The sequence below is a fragment of the Nanorana parkeri genome, unplaced genomic scaffold, assembly GCF_000935625.1.
Source record: "Nanorana parkeri isolate BGI_ZX_2015 unplaced genomic scaffold, ASM93562v1 scaffold86, whole genome shotgun sequence".
NCBI lineage: Eukaryota > Metazoa > Chordata > Amphibia > Anura > Dicroglossidae > Nanorana > Nanorana parkeri.
This window is the reverse complement of record NW_017306354.1, coordinates 86,540-106,451: the sequence shown is the minus strand read 5'-3', so window position 1 is coordinate 106,451 and position 19,912 is coordinate 86,540. Positions and strand designations below refer to the sequence as shown.

At 46.7% G+C, this 19,912-nt stretch overlaps 1 protein-coding gene across 1 annotated transcript in view; it reads left to right on the top strand.

Annotated features, from left to right (window-relative positions):
- The window catches only part of LOC108783735 (limbic system-associated membrane protein-like), a 371,908-nt gene that overhangs the window by 325,793 nt on the left and 26,203 nt on the right, over positions 1–19,912 (top strand). Inside the window, exon 3 of the mRNA XM_018552379.1 lies at positions 19,106–19,231. Coding sequence (XP_018407881.1) covers positions 19,106–19,231 — 126 coding nt within the window. The remainder of the gene's footprint in view (positions 1–19,105; positions 19,232–19,912) is intronic.

Sequence of the window (19,912 nt, the reverse complement as noted above, 5' to 3'; positions counted from 1 at the left end):
TATTTTTGAACTTTATTTGTTGGGCCAGTGGAGGGATCAGCAGAGAGGGGTGGTGGACACTGAGTGTTTGGTTAGGTGGATAATTCTGTCAGCACCTGAGGGGGGGCTATACTGTGTAGAAGTAGGCCAATGAGGAGGGAGTTGCAGGTCAAAGCGAGAGATAACAAGGGAGTTTACACTCAATATTGCCATGCCTGACCTGTAAAGTGTCTTCACAATGATTTTACCTACAGGCCTCATGCAGAAAGGGGCCCGCTGTGAATCAGAGTCAAGATCCTCACCTTGCAGGAGGCAGACCCGCCAAGCGATGCATCGCAGCCATTTTCTCCCTAACGATGTATCAAATGAGTTCTTTTTTCCTTTTTGGTGCTAACTCTGAACACATGTGGCCAATATTGTATTAATTAGCATTCCTATGAAGTGTCCCCTTCTGTGTGACATGCTAGGCTGCAGATCTGAAACGCTGCGGGGACCATCATCACATTAATAGTACAGCCCCAGAGGGTAAAATTACTCACACTAACACCAGGTAGCCGGAACGCCGACGAGATGAAAAGCAGCCGGAAAATAGGATTGTTTGCAGGCAGAGCGGAGAGAAGATTATTTAATTAAAGCTGACAAAGCTCCTCCGCACTAGCAAAATCTGGCAATGCGAAAATAAAGTGTATTTTGCCTTATAATTGAATTATTTACTACATGCTCTCCGCGTCGGACTTGGCAGTCGGCGTAGGTGAGCGTGCCCCTGGACTCCAGTTCAATCAGAGTTCACGCTGAATTTGCCGCCGTTCTTGCGGCTTTTTTTAATTTGGACGTCGGAGGGATAGGAGTAAAGTCATTTTAGTTGGTGTTTACGCAGCAGTTTGTTGCTGTTGCTCCCCTGCCAAGCTTTTTTTTGGAATAAAAGACCTATTTTCTGGGAAATTTTCATCTTGACTAAATTGTTCCTCTGAAAAAAACACATCTGAACCCTTACAATGGTTTACATTTAATTAAAACGCTAACGAGTTTCTTACTTGAGATGTTTTACAAACTTTTTTTGTGCACTAGAATCTAGAAAGATAGTGATCCATTCAGGAAGCAGGGTAGGAGGGGATTACAAGGGTGTAGAACTCCAAAATTGTGGACCAACCACACTGAAGCTGTCCTGGTAGACCACAGGACCCCACAGCAGTTCCACATTGTGGGCAGATAAACTGTATAGCCAAAAGTTTGTGGATATACAGATAGATGGAGCTTATATACTATATGGCCAGAGGTCTGTGGACATCCAGGTAGATGGAGCTCATATAATATATGACCAGAGGTTTGAGGACATCCAGGTAGATGGAGCTTATATACTATATGACCAGAGGTTTGTGGTCATCCGGGTAGATGGAGCTTATATACTATATGACCAGAGGTTTGTGGTCATCCGGGTAGATGGAGCTTATATACTATATGACCAGAGGTTTGTGGTCATCTGGGTAGATGGAGCTTATATACTATATGGCCAGAGGTTTGACAACATCCAGGTAGATGGAGCTTATATACTATATGGCCAGAGATTTGTGGACATCCAGGTAGATGGAGCTTATATACTATATGGTCGGAGGTCTGTGGACATCCAGGTAGATGGAGCTTATATATTATATGGCCAGAGGTCTGTGGTCATCCAAGTAGATGGAGCTTATATACTCTATGCCCAGAGATCTGTGGACATCCAGGTAGATGTAGCTTATATACTATATGGCCAGAGGTTTGACGACATCCAGGTAGATGGAGCTTATATACTATATGGCCAGAGGTTTGTGGACATCCAGGTAGATGGAGCTCATATATTATATGGCCAGAGGTTTGTGGACATCCAGGTAGATGGGGCTTATATACTATATGGCCGGTGGTTTGTGGACATCCAGGTAGATGGAGCTCATATATTATATGGCCAGAGGTTTGTGGACATCCAGGTAGATGGGGCTTATATACTATATGGCCGGTGGTTTGTGGACATCCAGGTAGATGGAGCTTCTGCACTATATGCCCAGGCATCTGTGGACACCTAACCACCACACCTTGTTGGACATCCCATTCCAAAACCATGATGCAGGAAATAAAAGGAGGCTTTACAGGTGGTCCGGCTCTAGCTCTCAGTCCTAACTATTCCAGCTAATTGGCTGTCAATGAACTTGTACTATTGAATGTATGCATGACTTTGTTGGGGACATCGCAGTGTAAGCTTCTCTGGAGCTTGACTGATGGGAATGGTTCACTATTCTCTCCATGGTGCCACCTAATAGCGCAATATATATGCAGAACTAATTAGAAAAATGTCATTTTTACATCCGTATATGTTAATCCCTTATATATCCCAGGTATCTGCAATGTTATGTTGTCCTTTCTCTTGGCCTTCTCAATGAGTAGATACAAGACATTAAATATTTGGCAGAGTCTGGATTACAGTTATTGTCTCCCGGCATTTTAAGGTCATATAGTGTGCTGTAATTCAGAGCTCACAACGTCTTTTCCTATCCTCTGTCTTGTCTAATAAATGCTAAGGGCGATTCCTTCCATCTTCTCACAATGCATTAATAAAATTAAACTATAGGTTTCCTACCAGCAGAATAAGACTAATAGCACGAGATGAGGGCGGGCGGGGGCAGGGCAGCCCGAATCACCCCTGACAATATCTTTAATAAAACAGAAAATTCTTCTGGAATCAAATATTTGAAGAATGACTCAGCCGAAACATTTCTGGCAGATGGTAGGTGGAATTTTATACAAAGTGGCTCATCATGCAAACAGCAGAAAGGCTGGCCGCACACCGGATTCCACAAGGATAGTTTATTGCAACTTGTACCACATCACTGGTGTCCTGCACAAGGTCCACCCCTTTGGTTCGTTTCGCCTAATCACAGGCTTAATCATCCATGGCTTTGGGAAGCAGTGTGGGAGGGATTACAAGGGTGTAGAACACTAAAATTGTGGACCAACCACACTGAAGCTGTCGTGGTAGATCACAGGACCCCACAGAAGCTCTAAATTGTGGGCAGATAAACTGTATAGCCAACAGCTTGTGGACATCCAGGTAGATGGAGCTTAAATACTATATGGCCAGAGGTCTGCGGACATCCAGGTAGATGGAGCTTAAATACTAAATTGCCAGAGGTCTGTGGACATCCAGGTAGATGGAGCTTATATACTCTATGCCCAGAGGTTTGTGGACATCCAGGTAGGTCCAAGGTCCACCCCTTTGGTGAATTTCACCTAATCACAGGCTTAATCATAGTCCTAATCTCTATGATTAAGCCTGTGATTGGGTGAAACGTATCAGCGGGGTGGACCTTGGGCGGGACACCAGTGATATGGTACAAGAGTCCCATCGGAATCAGGTGTGTGGTCTTCTGTTTGTATGCATTCATATTGGAGTAGGGACTTGCCCCAGTGGCAAGCACCCAGCTCATTCCTTTCCTGAGCCATGAATGAGTGGTGCACAGCAGGGCTTCAGACCCCAGGACCAGGAACTCTGAGCACCCCCATATCCCACACATGCATAAATTCTGCAAAATTAAAGGGTAAGCCCATCAAAAAGTGTCATTTGTTGTAGGTGGAGCTTGGTGGGCTTAGTGAGTCCCTGGCTTCTTCTTATGTCTTGGATACTTCAACAACAGGGTCTCCCTACCATAAGTCCAGACTCTGTTTCTGCCCACCAGAAAGTTTTGGAGGGTCCCTGCCTACTATGCCCACCCCAACTAATGCCTAATGCATAAGGAAGCTTGCTTTTTTAGTTGAAGCAGTGGTCTCTCTTCAGTGATTTGGCATGCCACCCATTGTATCAGAGGTGAAGCTCTTCAATCGGCAGAAAGCATTACCATAGCTGATTGAAGGATATGTCTGACTGAGCAGAGGGCATGCTGGATCTCTGCAGATAAACCACTGCTTCCCCCAAGAGAGTAAGAGTCCTTCTCTGCAAGAAACTACAAATCCTGTCTGCCACTGCAGCAGAGGGACTTACCGTTCTCAATGGATTGGAAGTGCTGTGAGGTCACTGAACTTGTAACCCAATGACACTTCCTCCTGTCCCTGTCACTTAGGTATGGATATATTGAAGGAAAAGTATGCAGGAACCAGAGCACTGCCCCCACAATCTGTTTATTGCAGCTGCAATGCTTTACTGGATTCTATGAATTAATAAATAACAATAATATTACTTGTAGTCAGAGCCCCACTGATACGCACCTGAACACAGAGATGATGAACCCGCCTAACTTGACCTGAGGTGTGCCATGGTCGCTATGGACAGTATGCAAATAAGGGGGCATACTGAGGAGTAAAAATGTTGCCAGAAAGGGGTAAGGGCGGGTAGGGTGTCACGAACGTAATGACACGTGAGTAGGGGTGGAGTGAGCCCACTATTATTAACTCCTTTTTTACTACTTTCTGTGTTATTTTTACCTATGATTAAATTATCTACGTTTAGTTTAAGTGATTTTATTTTTATACCCTCCCCCACTCAGGTTCGAAAGCAGCCACTGGTCAATTTCTCTGCAACGGAATCCTTCAATCCCAGCTTAAAATTTGCCTCGGTATAGACTACCCTTCTTGTTACTTTCTGCTGAAGACACCCCCCCGCTCTATCACAAGCCTCTCTCATTGCAGGAGGGAATAGTAGGGATGGAGGAGTATAACCGGGCCTTGTGTTGATAAAGGTTTTACAACCACGATCTGGATACTAAGTAATATTGACATTTTCATCATCCTTTAATATCCAAAAACGGGAAATTTTGCAGAAATAAAAGGGAACTGTTCCGCTTTTTTCTCTTAACGGGTCATGAACTGTAACAGACTCCAAATATGCCTTGTTTCAAACACTATATACCTTAATACTTCAAATTATTTTAAATCTTACATTAGGTACTTAAACTATATCTGCATCATAGACAAATAGGGGAATAAAGGAGTTACGCTACAAACAACAAATGGTATATACCAATCTCCAGGGTTTCAGTAAACTTTTTCAAAAACTAATGTATCCCCTAAACAAAGAAATCCCTTAAGTGAAGCTGGTCTGGTAAACAGGTAACACAATTGATGTAGTAATATATAAAAGGCAATATTTATTGGTTAGAAAATTACACATAGGATCACCTAATACAAGACATCTAAAAACAAATAAAACAACTTCCCTTGGATAACCCTATTGAAATAGTACGGGTGATGATCTATGAACCACCTAAGCGGCAGATAGTCACTAATACAGGCACAAGTGCTGTGTGTCAAAGATGGATACAAAGTATCGGAGCTTACTCACATCGTGTGTGGCTCAAAATGAGGAGCAATCCTGGTAGGGTCCCATATTATCTGCATCATGGCATTCTTTACATATCCTTAAATTGTGTGAAAAGCCTTTTTTTTCTGGGGGGGTTGTTAGTTTTGGATAACGGTGCTTAGCCATGGATAACGGACAGCAGGGCCATGTTCGATACAGTAGGGAATGGTGATTGGTCAGCATGGCCATTTTGGATACAGCAGGGAAATAGTCATTGGTCAGAAAGGCTATTTTGGATATAGTAGGGAATGGTCATTGATTGGTCAGCAGGGCCATTTTGGATACAGTAGGAAAATGGTGATTGGTCAGAAAGGCCACTTTGGATACAGTAGGGGATGGTCTTTGGTCAGCAGGGCCATTTTGGATAGAGTAGGGAATGGTCATTGGACAGCAGGGCCATTTTGGATAGAGTAGGGAATGGTCATTGGACAGCAGGGCCATTTTGGATAGAGTAGGGAATGGTCATTGGTCAGCAGGGCCATTTTGGATATAGTAGGGAATGGTCATTGGTCAGCAGGGCCATTTTGGATATAGTAGGGAATGGTCTGTGGTCAGCAGAGCCATTCTGGATTCAGTAGGGAAATGGTCATCATTTACCATTATTTGTAAATCACATTAGTTGATGTCTATTGCTTCCTACCAGGGCCCTGCAGTGTTAGTGAAGTATGAGCCCCCAACAGATACAGGAGTGCCACGTCTTTTGCAGCTACAATGTATTTTGGATACAGTAGGGAATGGTCCTTGGTCAGCAGTGCCATTTTGGATACAGTAGGGGATGGTCTTTGGGCAGCAGTGCCATTTTGGATACAGTAGGTACTGGTCTTTGGTCAGCAGGGCCATTTTGGATATAGTAGGTAATGGTCTTTGGTCAGCAGGACCATTTTGGATACAGTAGGGAATGGTCCTTAGTCAGCAGGGCCATTTTGGATACAGTAGGTACTGGTCTTTGGTCAGCAGGGCCATTTTTGGATACATTAGGGAAATATTAATTGATCAACAGTGCCATTGTGGATACAATAGGGAATGGTCTTCGGGCAGCAGGGCCATTTTGTATACAATAGGGAATGGTGATTGGTCAGAAAGGCTATTTTGGATACAGTAGGAAATGATCATTGGTCAGCAGGGTCATTTTGGATTTAGTAGGGCAACGGTCATTGGTCCGCAGGGCTAATTGGATACTATAGGGAATGGTGATTGGTCAGCGGGGCCAATTTGGATACAGTAGAAAATGGCCATTATTTGCCATTCTTTGTAAATCACGTCAGTCTATTGCTTCCTACCAGGGGCCCTGCAGTGTTAGTGAAGCATAAGCCCCCATAGCCCCCAACAGATACAGGAGTGCCGCGTTTTCTGTATTTCATGGCTGGCTGCGAGCTGTTGTGTGCGCCCTGTCAGCGCATTCAATTGAAGCGACCTGCAGCAGCACCTAGTCCATGTGCTTTATAGGCCCCCATAGCCCGCCGCCACCACTGTACCCCCCGCGTCACAGCTTTCTTTCCTTTCTATCCTTCTACATAAATTACCTTTTACGCGTTTCACAGATGGGATACCAGACTGTCATCGCGGTGATTGTATTACAATACGCAGTCTGCCGCGGCGGATAAAAATAGAAATATAAAATAATCTCATGCAAATGTCTGCGTTCCCTCCGCTGGATTATATTCGGTGCCGACACCTTGTCTCAGTTTAGTGGAAGAACAGATTCCCGGCATATGGAACTTGTCCGATGACAGCTTTTATTTGACTTAGAGATTCGATGATTAAGAGGAAATGCGCCTTTTTTTTTTCTTCTTTTCTCTCTCTTGGTTTATTCATGAGAACGGAGTAAACACAATCCGTATCATTTTATCTTCTCTCTCTTTGCTTAGTGTGTAATTTGTATTATCTTAAAGGTCGGGAACAGAGAGGGGGAAAAAAAAAAACAACCCCATCCAGTATTTAATATTAAAAAAAAATTAAAATGTTTTTTTTTTCAAGGCTTTGCAGACCGATACCGCGCTTAGTCCGGGCTCAAGTTGCTGCTCTGTTTTTTGCTCTCATCATCACATGTTGGCATTACCTAGAGTGGTCTGCATGCAAATACAGCCTGTCTAGGATATTTGCATAACTCCGCCTAAGAGACAGCCCACTGCTTGCATCGGGTCTAAGGCCTCGTTCACACCATCCTCATCCCTGGATCTCATTGCGGCCGACTCAGTTTGTGGTTGGGCGGGAGGGGGCGTGGCGGTCCATTGAAGTGAATGGCACCGTAGCCACGCCCTCCGGCCGCAATGCAATTGCCTGCACGGGATCGCAAGGCACATTGTGCCTGTGGTCCGGTGCGATCAAAATGCCGCATGCACTATTTTGATCGCACCGGCCGCAATGCGATCCGCCGCGCGGGAACGAAAGGCACATCAATGCCTGCAGTCCGGTCCACAAAAATAGTGCTTGCAGCATTTTTGTGGACCGGACCGCACCAGGGTATTAGGGAGGGGTGCCCTGATCTCAAGGCTGGCTGAATGAACTCGCATATCCTTTGATAGATAAAACGGCTCCAGTATGTGTATTCTAACTGTTTGCCTGCAGTTCATCTTCACCACCCTGACCTTCTGTCTTGTGTGACAACAGGGGCAAATGTTCCCAGAGGGGGCACATACAGCAATACAACGTTGACAGAGGGCCTAGATCAGGGGTGGTGAATTCTGACCCTCCAGCTGTTGTGGAACTACAACTCCCATGAGGCATTGCAAAACTGACAGTTACAGGCATGACTCCCAGAGGCAGAAGCATGTTGGGATATGTAGGTAATGCACAGCTGGAGGGCCGGAGTTGCGCACCCCTGGTCTAGATACTTCTGCAGCTCCATCTAGTGGCTATAATGCTGTATTCACCTCAAACATCTTCTGTGAACTACACAACCTCTCTTCCCCATGTAACGGATATAAGGACAGGGGCAGGTGTTGGCAGCCGAAATCAGCAGAGCAGCCTAGGGTGCCCACACTGCTCCTCCATAGATGCAGTACAGTAAGCGTTGTCACTGGGGCTGGATTTACTCTCTCTGCTGCCCCAAGGCCAGGTTCCTGAATGTGCCCCCCTCCCCGCCAAACCCCCCTCCATGGAGGATGGCGCACCTGCAGGCTGCATACAAGTGATCTCGACGACAATGCCGAGATCACTTGTACAAAACAAACGGCGGCTTCCCCGCTGTACATTTAGCCCTGCTTGCCCAGAGCAGGGCTAAATGTAGAAATCAACTACCCGCCCGGCACCCGCAACTGCATGTCCCAGGTGTTGGGAGAAAGGAATTCCACTCCCCTGCTGCCCCTCTACTCCCTGCTGCCCCGAGGCCTGGCCTTGGTTGGCCTCGTGGGAAATCCAGCCCTGGTTGTCACCCTGGGAAAGGAAGTGCATTAGCAGCAGGATCACCAGGTGAAAACAAAATGAAACAGACCTGTAAAACGGAAAACGAATGCAGCCGCCACATTCAAGCACCAGTAAGTTGCAATCTATTACAATGATGTCTTTGGGTTTAGATACGCTTTAAGTCACTTTGCTTAGCCTGCAAAAGAATAACGTGTTAATGGAGAGCGCTGACATCAGTTCGCACTTTGTTTCGGCTGGATAGTTCTGCGGCATTGAAGACATTTATTAATTTTGTATTATATTTGTATGAGAGGTTGGAGGAGCTCCATCTGTGCTGAGAACTGCCGGGGACAGATTTAGTAATTACAAGAGAAGAGAAAACTGCGGACCTGTCCTCTGCATTAGAAATGAAAGCCGGGCACAGCCGATGCGTTCCGCTGCCTCATGCAGAAAATCTGACATTGCTTCCTCCCAGCCATGTTTGGGGATGTAGATGTAAATCTGGGACATTATTAATTACATTGTATCAATGGGAGAGAATACGGAGAAAGAGGAGTCACAATGTGAGCGGTGACTATGAAATGACAGGTTCTCTTCCTTCATCTCTACTCATTCATTTTGAAAGCAAATGGTCCTTATATCTTATATCTGCTTCAAGAATTGTATGTCGATCCGATGAGGTGGGTATAGGGGTCCTAGAAACAATGATGGACACATGGAAGCAGAAATAGATATTTCTCCATTGTTTACAAGATCTTCAGTCACCATTTGTACCGGCTCCTCTCCTCGACTGAAATTGTTTCCTCTGATTTCACTGCACACTGCGAGCTTCTCACAATGTGCATTAGAAGCTGCAGCAAGTCAGATAGAGCCCGCCTCATTTCCTGGCTGGAGGATGTCCAGCATCATCTAGAGGTTTGCTCCCCAGCCTGACTGTCCCTAGTCCACCCCTTTCCTCCCAAGCCTGACTGTCCCCGATCCACCCCTCCCGCCCCAGCCTGACTGTCCCTGGCCCACCCCTTTCCTCCCTAGCCTGACTGTCCCTGGTCCACCCCTTTCCTCCCAAGCCTGACTGTCCCCGATCCACCCCTCCCGCCCCAGCCTGACTGTCCCTAGTCCACCCCTTTCCTCCCAAGCCTGACTGTCCCCGATCCACCCCTCCCGCCCCAGCCTGACTGTCCCTAGTCCACCCCTTTCCTCCCAAGCCTGACTGTCCCCGATCCACCCCTCCCGCCCCAGCCTGACTGTCCCTAGTCCACCCCTTTCCTCCCAAGCCTGACTGTCCCCGATCCACCCCTCCCGCCCCAGCCTGACTGTCCCTAGTCCACCCCTTTCCTCCCAAGCCTGACTGTCCCCGATCCACCCCTCCCGCCCCAGCCTGACTGTCCCTAGTCCACCCCTTTCCTCCCAAGCCTGACTGTCCCCGATCCACCCCTCCCGCCCCAGCCTGACTGTCCCTGGACCACCCCCTTCCCCCCTAGCCTGACTGTCCCTGGTCCACCCCTTTCCTTCCCAGCCTGACTGTGCCTGACTTCCCAGCCTAACTGTCCCTGGCCCACCCCTTTCCTCCCCAACCTGAAAGTCCCTGGTCCACCCCTTTCCTCCCCAGCCTGACTGTCCCTGGTCCACCCATGTCTAACTTAGCATGACTGTCCCTGTTCTACACATTTCCTCCCCAGCCTGACTGTCCCTGCTACATATAGGGGTATATTTTGCAGATAAATGTTGCATCCTTTTACAATTTACTTTAAATTACTATTTTATTCTCTAAGCTCCTCATCTCTGCTTGTTTTTATATTTGTTTTTATACACAGCCTGTCCAAAAAGTCACACAATCTAATATTTCGTCAGACCGCCTTTAGCTTTGATTGCGGCACCCATTCGGCATCGTTTCAATAAGCTTATGCAATGTTGCAGCATTTATTTCTGTCCAGAGTTGCATTCATTTTTCCCCAAGATCTTGTAGTGATGATGGGAGGGTCGGACCTCTGTGTAAAGTCTTCTCCAGCACGTCCCAAAGACTCTTAATGGGGTTGAGGTCTGGACTCAACCCATGTGTGACAATGATGTCTCATGCTCCTGAACCACTCTTTCACAATCTGAGCCTGATGCCTACATTCCACATCTGAACTTTGTCCTGAGCAGCTAGTAAAGATCACTTGTTTGATGGCAAGCTCTTGTACCTTCCTCTATGAAACCACAAAACATAACTCAATGCATCCTAACGACAAAAAGCGCACACACAGAGAAATGACTTTTCTCTTTCCATATTGTAGTCATTACCGCGTCGCGTTTTGGCTGCAGTTTTCTATTAAACATTGTTCTGTTCCATTCTCTTTAGGAACTTGATACAATGGGATGGGGGAGGCGTCATTTATCTCACCTCCTCTGGTCCAGTTGCGGGTGGAAATTACCTATCTGCTTATTCCATTATTTTGTAACCTTTAACACAGCATTGCTCAGTAAAGGAAGCTATCTGCACGCAACTCATCTTCTGCCCGACCTCTCTGCTATTAAACGCGTATAAGCACACGGAACATTATGCCAATGGGCAAAAGGGTAAAAAAAATGTCAATGCTTTGAATAATTCAGAATAAGAAATTTAGCCTACAGTGGTGCACATGGAGGACTTTATAATTACACCGGTGCCCGTGTATGATTAGAATTCCTAAGGGGACTAAGAGCATTCCTTATTTTATCGGTGGGTGCAGCGGGGCATTTCAGGGCATGAAATTAGACTGCGAGGTCCTCTCTCTGGCCTGGTACAGTGTATCATACCTATATTGTGTTTGTACATGGTCTATTGTGCGATTGATCTTCTGTAGATATTGGGTGTTATAGGTGATGGGCTCCTTTATGCATTCAGTGAATAGGTAAAGGTTTTTTTTTTTTACCCCTTACTAGTTAACTTCCGCAGTGGCACATCTCACAGGCTATATTAATGGTCCACTGTGCTTCTAGTCTTCTGTGGATGACGCGGATCCGCAAAATCTACCGCCCCAAAGGATCTCTTCATGACTTTCAGAACTGCAGAGCACAAAGTATATTTGAAAGTGGAAACAACTTTAAAGCTGAACCTTGGGGGAAAAAACCCTTCAGGGCCTATTCACATGTCTCTGTATTGCTGCAGCAAAACACTTGCATTTTGCTGCATGAAAATGCATGTCAAGTAGAGCTCCCATTCTTTCCTAGGTGGCCGGTTGACATTTATCTGCTGCAGTGTAGTGTGAAAGACAAAGGGAAATGCTATGGGTCCATTGACACCTACATGAGCACTGCACGCACACAGAACAGTGTACATCCAGCCTTACCCTTGCACCGGGTAAGGCTGGACATCCAGCCTTACCCTTGTACTTGGTTTGCCTAGGTAAGGCAAACTCTGGCCCTCCAGCTGTGGGGCAACTACAAATCCCATGAAGCATTGCAAGAATCTGATAGCCACAGGCATAATGGGATGAGGTTTGTGGCTGCACACACCACACCGGAAGGGCCAGAGTTTGCCTTCCCCTGGCCTAGCTGATAAATAAGGTGATCCTGCAAGCTTCCAATGCCTGATCAGTAGCAGCTTTCTTATGCCACCCCATACAAGGCAGGGCCAGCAGCCTTGCACTGTAGGGGAGGGCACTGAGTGCCCACTCACATTTCGAGTATCGGCGAGTGGAGGAGAGCTCTGGCTGAAGGGGGAGAGAGAAAACAAGTTAATTATATCACCCTATTCCTTTTTTTAAAGGCTAGAGTCTAAAGACATTTTTTGTTTTAGCTTTGAATAGAGTGAGGAGGTGTAAGAACCCCTGCTGTATCCTTCCAAGCCAAATCTAAAATAAACTTGCATGTGTTTTTTTACCGGGCCTCCTCCAGTGACCAGGAGCAACTAAAAAAACCATACAAACACGGCACGAAAAGCCGAAAAGGGAGGGCAACGTTCTGTTTACACTGCAACAACTAAAGCAGAAAATGATTTTGTTTCATTTCTGACTACACACGGAGATCCAAACGGCGAGGCAGCGAAAACTAGAGAGAGACAAAATGAAAGAGGTGATTTTCATCGGAAGCCCAAGAGACGAGCCGGGGCCACTCGGCTGAAAAAGAAGCCTTCCGGAAAAATAGGAGAAAAAAGAGAAAGATGAAGAAAAGGGAGCTTCCGGGAATATATCCGAGTTAATATAGATTTAGTTCTGTTGTATTTAAAACGGGTAAATAACCCCTTACAAAAATTGTACATTATGACCATCCACCTAATATTGCTAAAGGATAAAAGTACACGGATTACTCATCAACTTCGTTGACCAATCAATGGCGGGTTTGTCCGGGACCATACTGCTTCAATTAAAATGGAACTAAAGCCACATTCAAAAATGACACACACTGATCAGTCATAACATTATGACCACCCGCCTAATATTGAGTAGCTCCCCTTTTGCTGCCAGGACAGCCCTGATCCGTGGAAGCAGGGCCTCCACTAGACCTCTGAAGGTATGCTGTGGAATCAGGCACCAAGTCCTCAGTGGAAGATCCTTTCAGTCCTATAAGTTGCAAGGTGGGGCCTTCTGTGCTTCCCACGTGCATCAATGAGCCTTGGCTGCCTATGGCCTCTGAAGGAAAGATGTGGTATCTGGAACCCAAGCATTCTGAGCTCCAGTAGCTCTTCTATTGGATTGGACTACATGGTCCAGCCATCGCTCCCCTGTCCAACAATGAGCCTTGGATGCCCAGGACCCTGTCGCCAGTTCACCAGTTTTCCTTCCTTGGACCACTTTTGGTAGGTTCTGACCACTGCAGACCAGGAACATGCCACCGTTGCTCTGACCCAGTCATCTAGTCATCACAATTTGGCCCTCATCAAAGTAGCTCAAATCCTTACGCTTCCCCCCTTTTTCTGCTTCTAACACATCAACATCAGGGAAAAAATGTTCACTTGCTGCCTAATAAATCCCTGCCACTTCCAGGTGCCATTGTAATATACCCCCCAGTGCCCCCACACTTCCAGGTGTCGTTGTAATATATCCCCCCCCCCACTTCCAGGTATTATTATAATATACCCCCCCCTTCCAGGTGTCATTGTAATATCCCCCCCCCCCACACTTCCAGGTGTCGTTGTAATATATCCCCCCCCCCACTTCCAGGTATTATTATAATATACCCCCCCCTTCCAGGTGTCATTGTAATATCCCCCCCCCCCACACTTCCAGGTGTCGTTGTAATATATCCCCCCCCCCACTTCCAGGTATTATTATAATATACCCCCCCCTTCCAGGTGTCATTGTAATATCCCCCCCCCCCACACTTCCAGGTGTCGTTGTAATATATCCCCCCCCCCACTTCCAGGTATTATTATAATATACCCCCCCCTTCCAGGTGTCATTGTAATATCCCCCCCCCCCACACTTCCAGGTGTCGTTGTAATATATCCCCCCCCCCACTTCCAGGTGCCATTAAAACAAGATAATTTGTGACTGTATAGTAGAAGAAGAGGAAGATTGTTGAGCTCATCTCTCTCTCTGTCACTGTATCGTTTGGCACAATCCACGTTAGCACATGAGCACTGCATAAAACAACAAAATGTTTTCCTTGTGCTGCTTCTCACTCCCCCTCTCTGAGTTCTGCTGTACAGGGAGAGTCCCAGGCTCATCTGGATCGGATTTAGCACGGGCCGACAACAAGAATACCAGGACTGCCGTGCAATAAATAAACTGAAGACTCTTACTCTAACAATTTTTAATCCATTTAATCATTTTATGAAGTTTTCATTTGACAAAATAATGTCAATTTTTTCCTTTCTCTTTAACCTGTATCCGGGGACGTGGGGGGACGCAGGGGGACGGGGGGACGCGGGGACGGGTGATTCATAGCTGATGGTGAAACATACTGACATCTTCAATATAAGAATTCTGAAAAAATAAAAGAGAAAGAGAGAGTTCTGTCCAAACATGAGAAATGTCAATTATCTACCTCTGGTGTGAGTCTCCGGAGCTGCTAGATAAACTGCGGGGAGTCAATAGAGAGGAAGGCCGCTCTGCTGAATCCTAATGTGAACTCTGAGAGCAGAGTGAAGTCTTTCGGGGACATGGAAGAACGGCACAAGATGTATCGCCGGAGATCACACAGCCGACAGCTCCCAGATATTTTACGTACATTGTGACTTGGGTGGTGTGACTTTCAGTAAAAGCAATGATGTGGCAATGTCCACTGCAGCATTCTCCCATGAGCCCAGTGTAGCTTGATGATGCAACCCCCAGGGGGCAGAGCGGTGACACCCTAAGCTTACACAAAGTGGTACTGATCTCTGGGCGGGGAAGGGGGTTGGGTAAGCCTAGGCCCAGAGAGCTCTGCAAACGTCTGACTGCGCTAGGGCCACTAGATGGAGCCGAGGAGCATAGGGAATCTTATGCTCCTCGGCTCCATCTAGTGGCTATATTGTGGTGCACATGTAAAAGTCAGATGTTCGCACAGCGAGCCGCTCTGCAAATGTTTTATAACTACACCCCTCCATGTCTAGTCATGTGTGATTATTCGTCATTTGATAATCAAGCCCATGTTCTTGCATTGTGTGGAGCATTGAAGCACAATCAGTAGGTAACACTGCAAGGCAGGAGGCAGAGCCTGCACAGGTAATATATCAATAGAAATTGCCGTAAAATAACAAAACTTACATAGAATTAAAGGGTATGTAATTCCCCTTATTTACAAGTGAACATTCACTTTACTAACTACACAACTATTCATCCTTTGGTAATCCGGCCCGTAGCCTTGCATTGTGAGAAGCAGTAAAGCACTAGCAGTAAGTAGCACTGCCATGTATAAAGCAGAGCCTGCCTATGTAATATATCAATATGGCTGCCATATAATGACCACATTTCCATAGAATTCAAGGCTATGTAAACCGTAACAATGAACGTCTCGTAGTTGCTCTCTTTTGGTCTGTTAAATATACTATTGTGAGAAAAAAAAACTGCCAGAAATCCTTACTGAAATGTTAAATTTGGTGAATATTGTTTAACTCATCTTAGGGATGCACCGACACCAGTTTTTCGGTATCAAGTACCCAAATACCCGATACTGGTGCTTCCGCTGGCATGGACCCGGCTTCCCAGGCAATTAGGAAGCTGGCCTGCGTATAATGACATGCTGCCCTCTGCTTCCTGATTGCCCCGGGAAGCCGGCTCCATGTTGTTTCTCCGGCTTGATTGTGATTGGCCGGGAAACCGGATTCTCAGTCAGTCAGCAACGGGCCAGCTTCCCGGCCAATCAGGAAGCTGGGCGGAAAGTAATGACCTGCCTCCCGCCTCCCTGGTTGGCCGGGAAGCCAGCTCCATGCTGATTGGCTAGGAAGACGGCTTCCCAGCCAATCAGCAAGGAGTTAACTGTTCGGCCGGCTCCATGCTGATTGGCTGGGAAGCCGTTTCCCAGTCAATCAGCACGGAGGCGGCTGTTTGGCCTGCTTGATGCTGATTGGCCAGGAAGCTGGCTTCCCAGCCAATCAGCATGGAGGCGGCTGTTTGGCCGGGTTGATGCTGATTGGCCAGGAAGCTGGCTTCCCAGCCAATCAGCATGGAGTCGGCTTCCCGGCCAATCAGGAATCCAGGAGGTGGGTCATTACTTGCCGCCCAGCTTCCTGATTAGCCGGAAAGCCAGCTCCATGTTCCCCTACGGCACTGCCAGTCAGAGGAGATCTTCCACGCCCAAATACACGGTATCGGCACCCATACTAGTATCCGTATCGGCGCATCCTGAACTCATCTACATATGAATGAAATAGTAAACACAAAGAAGCAATACATGGTTACATTGTATTTGCTCAATGACACTTTCAAACTGTCTGCGAGTGTCCTTTTACACCAGAGAGATTTCATTTTGAAGACTTCAAGGGATCGGTCACAGGGAGTGTAACTGGTAGGGAGGAAGACTGCAGGACCGTCCCCGGGTAAAAACGAGCATTACATTGTGTGAGCTGCCGCGGGACCGAGGAGCGGCTGAGTATTTCTTCTTTATATGAGCCCCTAGACCAAAATGAGCACTTAACCCTAAGGTTCAGGGGAGGGGGGGGGGTTACCACTGCAAGACTGATTTCTTCAAATGCCCAGCTTTAATACTGGGAAATGATTTGCCTAATATTGAGAGCAGTGAATGCGGCGAGGGACTGGACGCGCGGCGGATGTCTCTAGTCTAATAAATAGAGTACAGAGGAAGGGGGCGACTTTGACCTTTCAGATGAAATCAGTTTCTTTTACTGGTTCCCCGGAGTGAATGGCAGCAGACGGCTAGACAAAGGTCAGGGGTATATAAAGCTGCGCGCTGCGGCCCGCTCCCTCCGCGGTGAAGGGCGTTAGGTAATGTTTGCTCTCTCCGTCCGCCCGCCGTTCTCGGGATTTAGATATTCTACACGGAAAAATTTTTGTTTTATAATACATACAGGAGGAGAGATGTTCAGTGAGGAACCCGCTGCGGCCTCTCCTCTAATATCCAGGACATGCAGTACATCCAGTGGCGTCACAAGGGGCGTGCGGCCCGCACCCAGGTGACACCATTGGAGGGGTGACACCAAAATGACTCACAGTCATTTTGGTGTCACCCCCCTCTGAAAAGTCGGGCGCTCGGTCATGGACCGAACGCCGACAGTATCAGGAGAGAGGTGGAGACCTGGCGGCATACCTTATCCCGCCGGGTGACTGTCCCCTCCTCTCTCTACCACCAAGATTGCCGCCGGCAGGTATCAGAATACTGCCGCGCATGCGCAGTGACGTCTCAGAGGGGTGACCCTCGGTTACCGCTCCGGGTGTCACCCAGCCTCGGGACGCCCCTGAGTACATCATTGCTCTTCATCCAAGAAATGGACTACTTCAGCCCTCATGCTTGTGTGCACCGCTTATGGACCACATCAATTCTTTACATTATTCGTCTGTTTATTCACCATTACTTACAATAACAAAGTAATACATACATTGATTTATTTATTTAATATATTTATTTATTTTGGGGGTGGGGCTAACTAGACTTACTCTTTTCAACATTCCCCCCACCCCCAAAAGAAAAAAAAAGTTGTAAAAAAATAAATCTATTTTATTTTCTATGGAATTTATAGATAACAAGGCATTAAAAAAAATTGAAGATGTAAAAAAAAAAGAAGATATTCAGCAGAGACGGAACATCCATTATCTACTTCACCTCTTGTACTTGTACACCTCTTATGGTCCTCATCAATTCTTCATATCTCAACTATGGGCCTCTTTATTCAGTGTAACTTTGTCATTACTTACAATAACAAAGTCATATGTACAATTATTTTTTATTGGGAGGGTGGGGGGACGTAACTAGACTTTCTATTTTTTTTTTATAATCTTTGGAGATTGGAAGTTAAAAAAAAAAAGAGAAAGATGTAAAAAAAAGAAAAACAATGAATAAATATATTTCTCTGTCAGCTTTGACCGGTGTTAGTCTTACAAAAAAAAAACTAGTTTTATTGTAAATGAGAACGACACAATTTAAGTTGTATTTGCTCAATGACACTTGCAAACTATCTGCAAGTGTCGTTTTACACAGGGACGGGTGCATTTTGACAGCTGCTCCTGCAGTATAATACAAAGCAATTATCTTCTGTCATATAGACAATGCAAAGGGCAGGTTCACACCATTTTCTGGACCAGACAAAATGAGGCACGCAGTTTTTTTGTGGGCCGGTTTGGAACGGACTGTGCTGGTGTGTACAGAGGCCATAGGGATACATATGCATGTATTATGGATCCGGAAACAATCTGGTCTGGTCTGGAAAGGATCTGGATGTGGTGTGAATGGGCCCTAAGGGTACGCTCACACCAGATGCAGTGCGTTCCGGTCTGATTCTGGCCAGAACGCACTGCATCGCATTGTGGCCGGCTCACTATTTTGTGGGGCAGGAGTGGCGGGCCATTGAAGTGAATGGCACTGTAGCCACGCCCTCCGGCCGCAATGCAATCGCCCGCACGGGATCGCAAGGCACAATGTGCCTTGCGATCCCGTGTGGGCGATTGCATTGCAGCCAGAGGGTGTGGCTATGGTGCCATTCACTTCAATGGCCCGCCACACCCCCTCCCGCCCCACAAAATAGTGAGCCAGCCGCAATGCGATGCAGTGCGTTCTGGCCAGAATCAGACCGGAACGCACTGCTTCTGGTGTGAACGTACCCTAAGAGAGACTTGGACACAAAGTGATGTTCACAAGTAGACTGAAGGCGGGGCAGAGGCACGACGTCTGCGGCTCTATGAAATCTTTAATCAGGATCGATACACAAGTCATGTAGCACCGCACGGAGAAGGGGGATCATAGGCCTATGCGTGTTACCTTGTCGGATAAACACATCTCATATATACTCCCTATATTCCTGTGTACATAACTCTCTATGTGGAGTTGTCCTTTAAATGTATCACTTTGGCTCAGCATTGACATCTCTAACTCTGGTTTTCCATGTTTGTGTTCCTTCCGCAGTTCCACCAAAGATCTCCAACATCTCCGCAGACATCACTGTGAACGAAGGCAGCAACGTGACTCTGGTGTGCATTGCCAACGGGCGCCCCGACCCCATCATCACCTGGAGGCACCTCAACCCTACAGGTCATTCTTAAGTTTATTTATATGTATCTATGGAGTGTGCTGGGAACAGACCTGTGTCTATAGATCATCTTCATGCTGATCGTTAGGGGAAGTGCTGACGCGTTTTTGTGTTTCTGTGAACCACTCCTTAAAGGAGCAGTCCATGTCATCATGGAAGATTTCAGATAAGGGCTGTTAGTTAGCACAGCCCTGTGGTCTCCTCTGTTAGTCTCCTCTGTGCTATGAATCACTGCCCGCCCCCCCCTCCTTTATGAAAGACAGTGAAGCTTAAAATATGTTTCCCAATAAGGGTCCTAAGGTTCCCTGAATGGAAAGAGCTATTGTACTCTCCTCTCGTGCAGAATGTGCCTCCTACCACCCCTCCGATCTGGTCTCCACAAGACACTTGAGCATGCAACTCTCCTGGATGCCTGTGTGTCCCCTTTGGTTCTATCTACCAACCCCTATGACATCGCTGTGTTATGTAGAGGGTGACACAGCCATTGTAGAGCACGGAAATGGAGGACAGGTAGGTGACACCGCTGGGGAGAATAATGGCTCTTCCATTGCAGACGACTTCCGGTGGGATTTCCTTACCTGACAGGGTCTCTTTAATTACATCATAACAGTTGATGGGGGAAGTTGATGGGAGCAGATAATCCCCCCCCCCCCCCTCTTTTTTTATAAAAATGTCACACAGTC